Below are 13,164 nucleotides of genomic sequence, written 5' to 3'. Positions count from 1 at the left end.
AGAAATTTGTGAAAGAAACAAAGAAAAGAAAACGAGTGATCTTGGAATTAATCTGGATGATGTTACGTTGAACATTTTGATCATTTGTTGTTGTCGGTTGAAGGAATTTGATTATGGGTTTTGACCCTGATGTAAATGTGTTCAGTATTATGTTCACAAGAGAAGATATGCAATGTATGTAAACTGTTTGTTAAAATGCTTGAAGGAGGAGTTCAACTAGATGAGGTGGCATTAGAGCTCAACCTGGACTTTGTAGGTCATTCACACTCTCTAGATTAACAAGCACATTACATCAACTATTTATCTGTATATCAACTCTTGCTGTTTCCAAAGAGAAAATCATTGAGTTAATTGTTTCTTAGTATACATGTATATGCAAGAAATAGCTTGACTGATTCACAGAAAGGAAATGGTGCAAATTTGTTCAACGGCCATCAATGCTTGTGATAGTTACATGGTTTACAGAAAACAGATTGCCAGTCTTATGAAGTGAACCTGAAGATATAGATGATGCCTCTCTATCTACATACGCGGGTTGCTTTGGAACCGGAAGATTTGTGGTTTCGCTGGTAAGTATTGAAAGTACCGTAGACATGTTTGGTCTGTCCTTGGGAGATTCTTGTACACACAATAGTCCCACATGAATGCATTTCAGTATTTCTTCCGCGTACGCCTTTTCAGATAACAATGTTGGATCAATCAGCTTCTGCACCATGTTTTCGTTCCACAATTTCCATGCCTGAAATTTAACAACAATATTAACTAAAACCGGATTCCTAATAACTTGCACAATGTTTAAGTATTGGATACAAACTTACATATCCCAGAAGGCTTAGTGACAACTCTTGCAGGTGAAAACTTGTGCACTTCTTTCCGCTCACAATTTCTATTAGCAACACACCGAAACTGAAAACATCGGATTTTTCTGAAAATCGGCCTTCCATTGCATATTCAGGAGACATGTAACCACTGCATTTCAAATTAAGCCATTAGTCACGAATGCTTGTAAACTTAAGACGGAACATAATAATGCAAAACCAGCATCCGTTACTTACTATGTGCCAACAACCCTTCTAGTATCTGCTTGGAGCTCATCGCCTCCGAATATCCTTGCCATCCCGAAGTCTGAAATTTTAGGATATAAGTTTTCATCCAACAACACGTTGCTCGCCTTCAAATCTCTATGGATGACTCTTAATCTAGAATCTCGATGAAGGTAAAGAATCCCACGAGTTATCCCCTCGATAATTTCGAAACACTTCCTCCAATTTAACAGTGCTCGCTGGGCAGGATCTGATCCAGACACAATATCAAGCAGTATACAAGAAATATAATTTATCAACAACAAAAATAAACTCGTACCGAAGAGAAATGCATCCAAGCTTTTGTTTGGCATATATTCATATATCAATATCTTCTCTTCCCCTTCAATGCAACAACCTAAAAGTCGAACTAAATTCCTATGTTGAAGTTTAGAGATCACCACAACTTCATTCTTAAACTCCTCTAAGCCTTGTCCGGAACTCTGCGAAAGCCTTTTCACGGCTACTTCTAGTCCACTCATCAACTTCGCCTTGAATATCAAAATAGTGTGAGAATAAACATGTCAGCGGAAGATGGAGATATAATTAAGACTGGAGGAAAGAAGAATTGGAGTTACCTTATAGACTGAACCAAAACCACCATGTCCAAGTTCAGCCTCCCAACTGAAATTGTTCGTAGCAACAGATAGGGTATCGAAAGTAAACATTGCAAGTTCTGGGTTGTCACCGAACATGTTTTTATCCGAAGTGTCCCCGTACCTATCAATTATGGGCAATCTCGTGCCGTTCTTGTTTTTTGCTGCTTGATATTTACAATTTAAATATTTCAACTTCTAACCGTATTGCAAAGTTAATTTATGATAAATTGAAAAAAAAATGCTGAATCATGTTTTTCTAAGTTCTTATACCTCTCTGTTTCGCCATCCGCCTCCAACAGAACAATGTGCAGAGGCTGGTCAGAACTATTGCAATGACGACCGGAATTATGATACTTAACCTGACGTTCTTTTTTGTACCAGGAATAATCTTATCTGCATCCCAACAAAAAAAATTCCATATGGTAAAGTATTGTTCAGTGATAACTTTGTGAAAGGCGAGCTAGGCGCTGGCCTAGGTGCCCAAGGCGCACAAGTTTTACAGGGGAATATACGAGCGATTTTTTTTTCTGGGCGCCTAGGGATCCTTAGGTGCGCCTAGCGCCTCACACAACATAGAATGTAAAAGGACTTACCGAGTTCTGAATGGGCAACCTTGATGTATAGATTGACGCCAGGCGACCGAGTGAAGTTACTGAACTTTTGCACATCTATTAAATCTCTTGACCACCACATACACCCAATGTTGCTTTCAGATGCATAAGCCAAGCAAGAACAGTTTTGCAAACATCTTTGCCCGCACTCTTCTGCGCTTCCAGCTTCCAACCTCTCTACAAAATCAGGCACCTTCATCCTTTCCAGTGTCAGAAAACCATCAGCTTCTTCTATCCCTCCAGAAACCGTACTACTTTCGTTTCTTGCGCCAGTAGTTTCATTTTTGCTTCGCTGACACTGCAATTCCGTCCTCCTTACACACCCACCTGTCCAATTCCCGTTACTCCATTCGTCTACCGACTTTGGAACGAACCCTCTCAGACAGCTACAGATGGGTGAATCCAATACGTTACAGCTACCAAACGGACCGCATTTAGCATACATGTCGCACTCTGTGTCCTGGGCAGACCAAAACTTAACCCATTGTTTTTTTGTTTCATTCCAGTGAGTCTCGACAAAGTTTCCGTCAGAAGTTACGGTATACTTTTGCAAGATTGTCCTTACTTCTGAATACACTAGTGTCAGATAGACAGTTCCTGCGTTATTATCTGTAAGAATATTGAATCCATTAAGATAAGTAGAAGACATGGTGGGTATGCCTATAAATATCCGGTTGTTCCACGGACCACTTCGCCAGTGCCGGCGTTGATTCCCGTTTGCGTTGTCCATGATGATACTCTGAGGAACGCCCGTGGGGTCTAACTCCAATGTATAGTTTCCTGTCGACGGATCATTTTCTGTGTCTTTCCAGGAAGTTATCACCAGTTTTTCACGTGTTTTCGTATTGACACCAAACCTCATATTCGGTAAGAATACGTTAGAAGGATAAGCAAAACTCTCCCACAGTGTCCTGTTTCTACCATTTATTGTTTCCCGGAGAACAAGATTCCCTGTGTCCAACAGTTCGGCAACTCTGGAACTAGTAGCAGCAGCATCCATGGAAGTAACGTTACTACTCCAAATAACCTTCTTCCGTCCATCCACTATTACAAGATTCCCGTCATCTGCAATCTTAAGAACGCCGGAAGTATCTCTGAGCGGATTGTCTCCATTAGCTACCCATACCGACGAGGCCGTGATCGGAGCCGTAACATTATTGAACCAAACTCCGACGTAACGACGATCTGTCGAATTCTCTGGACTGAAAAATCCGAGTTTGAATTTCCCCGGTGACGAAACTATAGTTTGGTTGCCTGCGTCTGTGATTGATTGGTTGGTTGAAATGAACTGTAATGAACTGGATTTAGGAATAATCAGGAGCACTGTAACGGTGAAGAAAAAAGTGCAAATGAGTGTCATATCCGGCCATCTTCTACTACCATTTCCCATGAAGAAGAAGAAGTTTATGGAGGAGAAGGAATGAAGGATCAAAAAGGAACTCAGTGCTATGGAAGCTAAAGGAGAAGAGAAGAGAAACTACAGCATTATTTTTTTATTGGAATTCCATTGACATCACGAGTCCTCGTTCATGGATTTAAGCAAATTCCATGTGCTAGCTACTGGTGATACGGGGAGTCAAAAGTCAAGGTCAACGATTGAAACTAGCACACAAGAAAATCAGCTTAAGATGGAAAAATGATCACTAAAGTCTTCTGTTTCATACCGAATGATGTCCTTCCTTTAGAATTTTTCGTCCAAAGGAGAGGAAATGTGAACCAACAATGGAAAATGGGGTGTGTACTATGAATGACGAAATATTTGACTTTATTTTTTGGCATATGACCGGTGGATGGATTAATGGTGGTTTTCTAAAGTTGCAATTTCATATGCTTTACAAGAAGGGCTACAAAGTACAGACGTTTCCGTCAGCACCATTATCTCGAACGGGTTTCGGATTTTCAACTCAAAGACGTCTCTGTCTACGGATGAAAATGATAGCTTCGTTGACTACGGATACCGATTTTGATGTGGTAGCGGTCTAAATTAACCCCATCATAGGTGAGGTTTCTTTTGTGGGCAGCAAGCCACACTACTCTTTGACTATTCGGAAATGCTTACTGTTATAGGTTCCCGCTGCTGATTGATAAAAAGAAGAAAAAAATCTTGGAAATTTGGAATTATTTTTTGGGGGCGTTTAAAATTAAATTGAGGAATGCAAATTCTTTGCAAGAAGATTTCTTAGCATGGCATCTAAATAAGTTTAGATGGAAGAATAGGAACATTTTGGGGTTTGTTATCTTTTGATGTAGGATAGAAGTAAAATAAATGAACAGCTATTTTTTTGGGGTTAAATCATTTTCAATCCTGTTACAGGGGTGGCGAATTTCATTAGAGGGGCGGCGGTTAATAGGACAAAAAAGGGTCATTACATGGTAATTTGAAGCACCCTCTATAAAAAGAAAATTGAAAATGACTAATTAAACCTTACATAATTCAGTGCTGATAATCTAGTTTAATTTTGATAATCAAATTTCACTTATATTTACTCTAAAACAAATTAAAATCAGATTTTTAGAGTTAAAAAAAAAAGTTTAGTGTTGAAAAGAAAAACTTTTGTGATATTTGTGAAATCCTAGATTTTGATTCACTCAACCAAAATGAGTGATTCCAGTAACAAATTTAAGACGGGTGAATCTCTATATGATAGAGAAAACAAATACTACATTCCTATTGATGGAGATCCGGATATGGAGTATTTGTTAGATGGTAGAGATGTTTTAACACAAAGTCAAGGTCAATCTCAATCAATTGAAGAAATTAGCCAAAAATGTGAAGAACCAGAGCCTGAAAATGACCAGTTATACTTCTAAATTAGTTCCCATTAGCTTTTTGTCGCTCAAAAATATCTAAAATACGTAAAAAAATCAAAACTTTTACATTTTCAAAAGAACTTACGGTTGGAATTGTGCTCTTGACCAACCGTAACTCTGTGTTACGGTTCATAAATTATCGAATACCAACCTTAACTGGTTCATTTTGGGGAAAACCCAATCGGAATACCAGTTACGGTTGGTAAAAAAAAATCGGTACGAACCGTAACCTAATTACGGTTTGAAACATGACAGCATATAGCAACCGTAACAAATAACGGTTGGTAAATAATGAATCGAGACCAACCGTAACTGACTTATGGTTGGTATTTCAACTAATTTTTGAACCGGATAACTAATACACAGTATGTTTTACCGTTGGTAAGGTTATTTGAGTTACAAGTCGTAACTCAATTACGGTTGATAACAGTGATGCAAATACAAACCGTATAAAAAAAATGAAACATTCAGAAAGAATTACGGTTCGTAACTTAAGTATCGAGACCAACCGTAAATCAATTACGGTTGCAAAAAAAAATCGTAATTGAACATTCTTTCTCAAAATCAAAAACTTACGGTTGGTATTTGAGTTAAATGAACCGTAACATCAACCAAATATATAGTTACGGTTCCAATTGGTGTTATTACCAACCGTAACTCACATGCTACATAGAAATTTCAATTTCAATTTTGTTTCAAAGCCCTGATTTTTGATACAAAACTAACTTCAATCTTCGTCAACCTTCTTCTTCAACATCTCTAATATAGTTTTCAATCAATGATTATCAATTTTTCAAATTTCCGATTAATCGAGGACGGTGAAAATTTCAGTTTTAATGGAAGAGGAGAAGAGAAGATGAAGATGAAAAAAAAAATATTTTGACTTTTTTGATTCATTAGGTTTAGAAATAGGAGAGGACAATTATGTATTTCAACCAAAAAAGAATGGGTAAATTAGTCAATTTACACCCCTATAGGACATTCCTTAACCAACTAGAGGGACATTGTTATCACACTTGCGGCCCCTCTAATGAAACATGTCGCCCCTATAACAGGATTGATCTTTTTAGTGAGGGTGTTTCTGGTTTGGTTTTTAGTACTTATATTTTTGTCAAAAACTAGCGTGTGGTCTAACTTTTGTCCAACTTAAAGATTGGTATTTGGAAATAACATTGACTTTAGTTGACTCCGTTAAATGTAATTTTAATTACGCATTCACTTTTTTACCCTTCAAATGGTCAAAATAAAACTTGGGAAAGACACAAGTAGCGCTTGCATTGGTTTTGGAAGCCAAAACAATGACTGCCTGAGTAGTTCTTTTAGTAACAATACTAAAGCCCATTGTTTTTTGAATGCATAAAAGAGAACCAACCTTTGTTGTATATCATGCCAAAGAGATTTTGCTGGCCCAAACTTCATGGCCTCTGCTAGCGCATCACCCTTTTTTTTTTTTTATGGCACAGCTAGGCACAGCCACTGAACAGATTTATCAAGCTGGACTAGCCCCACTGCTAATCCAACTGCCACCCCATCAACAAGATCCAATCTCAGCTCTATTCATAGAGGAAATTGGAGAAAATGGAGGTTCGAACCTTCCCTAGTGAGAATCGAACCCCCTACCTCCCGCCCGCACTATGAACGAAAGGGGATGTCTTAACCACTCTACAGGACAGTTGTGGGCACCTACTTCCCTAGTTTGTGGAAGCAAATATACCAGTATCCGAATTAAGCCCGGGGGAAAAGCCAAGCTAGTATGCATTTTGGACGATACCAAGCCTGGGGCAGAAGAGAAATCTTTACGGGGTGATAAGACGAAGGCTGAGGCTTTGCAGAAAAAATGTTTCTTACAGAGAGGAACCAAATGGATGCATTTAAGTATGAATCATTTTTTGGGACCATGGTTTTTTTTGTGGGGGGGGGGGGCCATGATTCTATTTTAGGCAAGATATTATAAGTAGTCCTAAATCACCCCTTATCTAAATGTTTTTCTTAATATCAAACTTACCCTCCTTAATTAAATGTGTTAGTTTAGTAATTAATTAGTTATTAGTTAATAATTAGTAATTAGTAATGATTAGTTACCATTAAGAAGTTCTATTATAAAAAATTGAAAATTTTCTTTGCGATCAAAACGAACTATATATTTGGTGTGACCAATTAAGTTCGGTTACCCAAATTTATGACCAAAAACAAACTTAATGATTAGTGATTAGTACGATTAGTTACCAGTAAGAAGTTCGGTTACAAAAAATTGAAAATTTTCTTTGCTCAAACCGAACTATATATTCGGTTAGGAAACATTTTTGGCGACGTAACCGAACAACGGTTCGGTTGGGAAATATTTTTTGCGACTTAACCGAACCTTAGTTCGGTTAGGAAATGTTTTTTGCGAAATAACCGAACCTTAGTTCGGTTAGGAAATGTTTTTTGCAACTAACCGAACTACCTTAGTTCGGTTGGGAAATGCTTTTTGCAACTAACCTAACTGTTGTTCAGTTGAGAAATATTTTCGAAGTAACCGAACTAAGGTTCGGTTGGGAAATGTTTTTTGCAACTAACCGAACTATTAGGGTTTGGTTGGGAAATGTTTTTTGCGACGTAACCGAACTAAGATTCGGTTGGGAAATATTTTTGCGACGTAACCGAACTGATGTTCGGTTAGGAATTATTTTTGCGAAATAGCCAAACCGTTATTCATGTTCATCATTTCCATTAGGTTCGGTTAGTTCGACAAAGTTTTTCACATAATTCCTAGCCGAACTTCTCTCTACAACTTCCATTTTCAACTCATTTTGATGGTTAATACTCATTTTTCAATCGAACGAGGAACGTCAAGGAAAGAGAGAAGAAGAAGAGAATAATTTTTTTTTCAAAACTAAAAAATTTCGATTCCCCCTTGTTTTTGTTTTTGATTTTGGTTAATAGATTCATTTAGATTAGATATATATGATTAGATTTATATAGTTATTAGGTTAGTTTTAATTTAAATTAAACTAAAGAGTAAATGTGTATTTACCTAATTTTAGAACACCCCTTATAAGTATAGGGAGGTTGGCCAAATAAGACCATGGTCCCCATAACAAAACCATCGTCCCTAAAAAATGGTTCTTAAGTATTTGTTTTACGGGCTTGCTGCTTCGATATTGGGCCTTACGTTTATGCTATGGGCTGAAGCTAGTTAGCCACCCATTTGGTTTTAAAAGGTTTCATCATTTTTATTAAACCATTGTTGTCTCTGAATCTTATCATCCACGACAAAGAACAAAAAGCTAAAAACCCTAATTTAAACCAATTCATCTGAACTCTAAAACTGGGTTTCCAAAAGAACACAGTACACACTCTGGGAGAATACACCCAAACCAGCTTCATGACTACCACTCTGCTTCACCAAAGTTCACATTTGCAGACTTGCAGTCATGCTTTCATTCATGCAGAGAGCCAAGAAGAAAAATGCTTTACTTGCAGACTGATCAGAGGATGAAAATATAGGTAGTGGAATTATATATTAACTGGATAAGATGTCGAAGTTATTACAATTAATGTGCTCAATCTTTTATGATACTGCTCTAAATGCTATTAAAACAAACACTCATTAGATAGTACTGGTAATATACTACTTCCTGGGATTCATCTTCAATTACTGCTATAACTACTATTTCTTATATCTATTTTCTATCATCCAAAAAGTATGGAACTGCTGCTAATACAAGCTGTTGTCTCTTTCTGTCTTTCCAACGAAGTAAGGATCTTTGACACTGCTTCCCGCTACATGCCTTCATCATGCATCTGTCAAGAAAATGTATTGTGAATTGGATTAGAGTCGATAAACCACAACCAAATCTGCCAATCAAACATGTAGAAGCAATAATCAATTCTGAAAGAAACGTCAGATTGGTTTGTCAATCCCCGTTACGAACCGCAATCTGCAAAAGCTAGTAGCCAGACAAGAAACTGGTTGCTTAATGGCCAGTATGGTATATCTTCACCGTCGAAAAAGACCGATGAAGCATAACATTGTTGAGTATTCCAGTTACTAGCTTCTATGATATGTTCTCTATCGTACAAAAAGACCTGATTATGCGGCTAGCCGAAAGCATCTTCTAGAGCATTTTGTAGGGAACTCCCTAGTCCAGACAGAAAGTCGTAAATATGGGAACAGGTAAAATCTATGATGTTGAATATCAGCTCATGTAACTAAACAACGTTCTTCCTACTACTCCTAATTTACAAGAAAGGGCCCAATTTTCAACACACTTATTGATAAAAAGCACAACCCAGTAAGATAACTGGAAGACAAAAGGCTTCAAGCATCCTTCACAATGAGCCATATGCACGATTGTACTAGGACTGCTATCAGAAACTCTTCACATGAATCAGCAGAAGAAAAAAAACAACCACCTTTTATGCAATCTTTTAAGCCAGGACTTGACTGAAAAGCAAAGACAACAGACACTACATAAGGAAATTTGAGGGGAAGTGTTGAAATCAAAATAAATGTGACTAAAGGCACAAAATATTCCATTTATCTTAGAAAGTCTACGCTTCAAATTCACAACTTGTAAAGACTATCTAGCCAACTGTGCCACGTGATTTATTCAGCTAGACTTGCTCTACGTGTCGTAAATTAACAAAGCTAACAGAATACATATCCAGGTGGCTTACTACTCATGGATTGTGTTACTTCTTCTACATGCAAAGTAGCTTTGCTTTTAGAATCTTCTCATGCTTATCTACCAATGGGAAAGCAGACAATCTGTCGATGATCACAAAGTTATATGCCTTCCTGTTCAATCGGAAACTTTGCTTTGACAGATTGTCTGCTTTCCCAAATGGGAGATAATCATGAAAGATTACTAATTATGGGAGGAACTCAATCTTAAAATGACAAACAGCCTTCTTTTTTTCCAATTTGTCCTTTCCTAAACTGCTACTTAGTAGAATCTAATGATCTCTATTTCTGAAGTTACTGATGTGGGAATCTACAAGTACTCATTCTCTGTATCCAAATAGGAACCCAGAGGTTCTGTAAGGGGCGGCAGCGCAGAACTTTCTTGGTAAGTGATGCAGAGAGGCACCCATTCTTAATAAACTATGAAGGCCTTACTCTAATATGACTAACACCTCTTAAAGGAAACACGAAATATTTATAAAAAGTACAATTACTAACAGATCTTTGCTTTTTTTTGTTTCCTAAAAAGTGATGTGCATTGTCGGAGAGCAAGTCTGTTTTTGTTAAGTATATTATTGTTGTTATACATTCAATTAAAAGGAGCACATACGACAAGCTTTAGGCATTAACAGGAATAATCTAAGCAGTAAACATGGAGTTCTTTTAATGATAAAGGTGCTTGTTAATAAATGAGATACTCGCTCAGTACATCTTGACTAGCAGCCGTGTGCAATCTGCAACTACCTACACCATACGAGGATTTCCAAATGTATCAACTACTTTAGGAATCCAAGGCGAACTAAAAGATGCACCATGTGGACTAAAGGTAAGTGAACAAAAACACACTTGGTTTTCGACAATGTACATCCCATTTTAGGAAGCAAAGTAAACGAATTTTTGCATAACGAAATTTAATGATAATTACGGACATGCAGCGAAATTTTTCATACAATTCTTTCCAAAATGAAACTTGCTCAATACATCTTGACTAGCAGCTCTGTGCAGTGCGCCACTAACCAAATGGACATTCCGGATCTAAACAATCAATTACTTGAAGAACCCTATAAGAATACAAAATGCACCCACCTGGACAAAGGGTAAATGAACAAAGCACAGGCTTGCTTTCCAACAATGAACATCACATTTAAGTGAACAGAGAAATGAAAGTTTTTCGTAATGAAGTTCAACGAAGAATCTAGACATGCAACGACATTTTTCATCAATATTCTCATCAACATACCAATCATCGTAACAATATCTATAAAATCAAACAAACTAGCAACTGAACCAAAATACGACAGAATTTGAAAGTGATTACCAGAAGCAGTAGCAGCAGCATCACGTTTAGTTCGCTTAATCTTCTCCATCTGAACTTGAGAATCCATAAAAAGTTGCATTCTTTGATATTCCAAACTCTTCATAAACTCCATCCTTTCTTTTTCCAATTCCATCATCTGTCTCTGTCTTGCCCCTTCAACTTTTTCATAAATATCAGCAAATGCCGAAATCGCTTTAGCCAATTCCCCAAACCCATCAACTTGACCACCACGATCACTCTCCCCACTCGACCTCGACGAATCAGAATCCCCCCCAACATCATCAACCGCCGCAGCCGCAGCAGCAACAGCAGAATAATTCCTTCTAAAAAACGACTCATCAATCCCCCTAGATACAGCTGGCGGTACATATCCAGCAGGAGGAGGCGGAGATCGTTTCTGTTTATCCCTCAAAGTAACCGGATGAACAAACATTGCCGGCAGCTGCTGTGGCGTCTTCCTATGTTGCTGATAATAAGGCAAACCCATCGGAGACGGTTGAGATTGCGGAGACACGCTCATCATTTTCTTAGGTTGAACAGTATTACCAATCAACGCATCCAATTGATCATACAATGGCCAATTACTCTTATACGTCCCATTCGAAGACAAAACCCTAGCTTTCTCTAACTTGTATTTCTTTTTTAATGTGTCAATTCGATTCTTACATTGAACATCACTTCTTCTCAAAAATTTCTTGTTATGACTATGATTATTATTATTTGCATGACGATTATTAACAGTATCAGCAACTAATTGCCAATGTTGTTGCCGGAGATTACCTCGATTTAACTCCAGATATCTTTCTCCCCATGCTTCGACTAATGTGCAACTCGCTTCTTCGCTCCAACAATCTTCACGAATCGGTAACCCCGTCCTTGTAGATGCCGGAGTTGCTGGTGTCGCTGATGATGTTGGTGGTGCTAGTGATAGTCCTGGTGGTGTGAAATTTAGCGGAGGTGGTGAAGTTAGGGTTTCTTCTGGTTCTCCCTTCATTTTAATTTCTGAAATTTGGGGTTTTCTTTTTGGTTTTTTTTTTTTTTAGGTTAAATGGAATTAGGTGCGCGTGGAAAGTACAGTAATCGCCGGGGATGGGGAAGGTACAGCGCGTGGGTCGTCGTTGGGGTTTTGATAACGACAACGCATATTCGGCTTTACCGGCTCCGATTGGGGAAGACGGCTTGGCTTCATTTTTGCTTTTTCGTTAATCCCAACGGAAAAAATCTTTTTATGAGGTTGACGAGTGTATGATGAAGGAGGGAGGATGACGGGAAATGCCCTTATCGGAGGTGAGAGTTGGGGGGTGTTTTGGGGATTTCGGGGGGAGTAAAGTGGTGGGTTTGTTGCGGTTGGTGAGGTGGTGTTGTGTCCTGTGTCTGTATCGGTGACGTTTGTGTGTCTGAGTAGAGAGAGGACTGGTGATTGATTGACAGCTAAGACGTGATGATTTTTGGGTTTCCGTTTTTCTGAACTTTCAAGGCACGGTGTGGGTGTTTTCTTCTTGTTTTTCTGGCTGTGATGAATTTTGTCTTGGGATGTTGACATTTGGCCTCAATTTAAATGGGCTATTTTGAACAACTACCCAAGTTTATTTGGACAAACGGTTTGCCCCGTAGTTCGCAAATGATGAAAATTCGGATCGGCAAAAATTTGTGTTTTTTCTCTTCGAAGCATGAATTTGTATGTATTTTTTGTTCAAGGGAAAAAGGCTCAAAAGAGCCCAATTTATTAAACTAACTCGAAGATTGAGGGTTTGAAGTGATATAAAGAGGTGGAGAATCAACATTCCACCGCATATATTGTCGTGCATCGCATGTTGACACAGTAAATGTGTTATATTGTTTGCACTTTTATGGACAGTCTGAAAGCTTACATCAGCAGAAGAAAAAAATAGTATTCCTTATTTCTAAGATCACAAATTTTATGCTCCATGGAATATCTGCAACGTCACCTAAAACAGCCGAGGTGACATTGGCTGCATCCCTTTCAATAATGATTTTGTTGAACATAAACTTTTTATCCAAATCCATAACAAGTTTGCAAGTAGCAGATTGTTTTTCAGTAAAGAGGCAGTAG

At 38.0% G+C, this 13,164-nt stretch overlaps 2 protein-coding genes across 5 annotated transcripts; both read right to left on the bottom strand.

Annotated features, from left to right (window-relative positions):
- Positions 1-292: 292 nt before the first annotated feature.
- Positions 293-3,779, bottom strand: LOC113276773 (G-type lectin S-receptor-like serine/threonine-protein kinase At1g11300). Of its 4 annotated transcripts, none has more exons than XM_026526298.1 (7): positions 2,275-3,779; positions 1,952-2,074; positions 1,661-1,845; positions 1,363-1,573; positions 1,056-1,293; positions 819-969; positions 293-739 (listed from the first exon to the last, which is right to left on the bottom strand). In XM_026526298.1, the coding sequence occupies exons 1-7, from the start codon at positions 3,680-3,682 to the stop codon at positions 425-427; spliced, it is 2,631 nt and encodes an 876-aa protein (XP_026382083.1). In that variant the 5' UTR covers positions 3,683-3,779; the 3' UTR covers positions 293-424. The 4 variants fall into 4 exon arrangements, with proteins under 4 accessions (XP_026382083.1, XP_026382084.1, XP_026382081.1 ...); XM_026526299.1 differs by having other exon boundaries at positions 1,661-1,842; XM_026526296.1 differs by having other exon boundaries at positions 1,056-1,573.
- Positions 3,780-8,581: 4,802 nt separating this feature from the next.
- Positions 8,582-12,286, bottom strand: LOC113276757 (trihelix transcription factor ASIL2-like). Its single transcript, XM_026526295.1, has 2 exons — positions 11,091-12,286; positions 8,582-8,889 (listed from the first exon to the last, which is right to left on the bottom strand). The coding sequence occupies exons 1-2, from the start codon at positions 12,082-12,084 to the stop codon at positions 8,882-8,884; spliced, it is 1,002 nt and encodes a 333-aa protein (XP_026382080.1). The 5' UTR covers positions 12,085-12,286; the 3' UTR covers positions 8,582-8,881.
- Positions 12,287-13,164: the final 878 nt, after the last annotated feature.

This window comes from Papaver somniferum, chromosome 1 (genome assembly GCF_003573695.1).
Source record: "Papaver somniferum cultivar HN1 chromosome 1, ASM357369v1, whole genome shotgun sequence".
Classification (NCBI taxonomy): Eukaryota; Viridiplantae; Streptophyta; class Magnoliopsida; order Ranunculales; family Papaveraceae; genus Papaver; species Papaver somniferum.
Note: the sequence above shows the minus strand (reverse complement) of the source record. Positions and strands in the feature narration are given on the sequence as shown.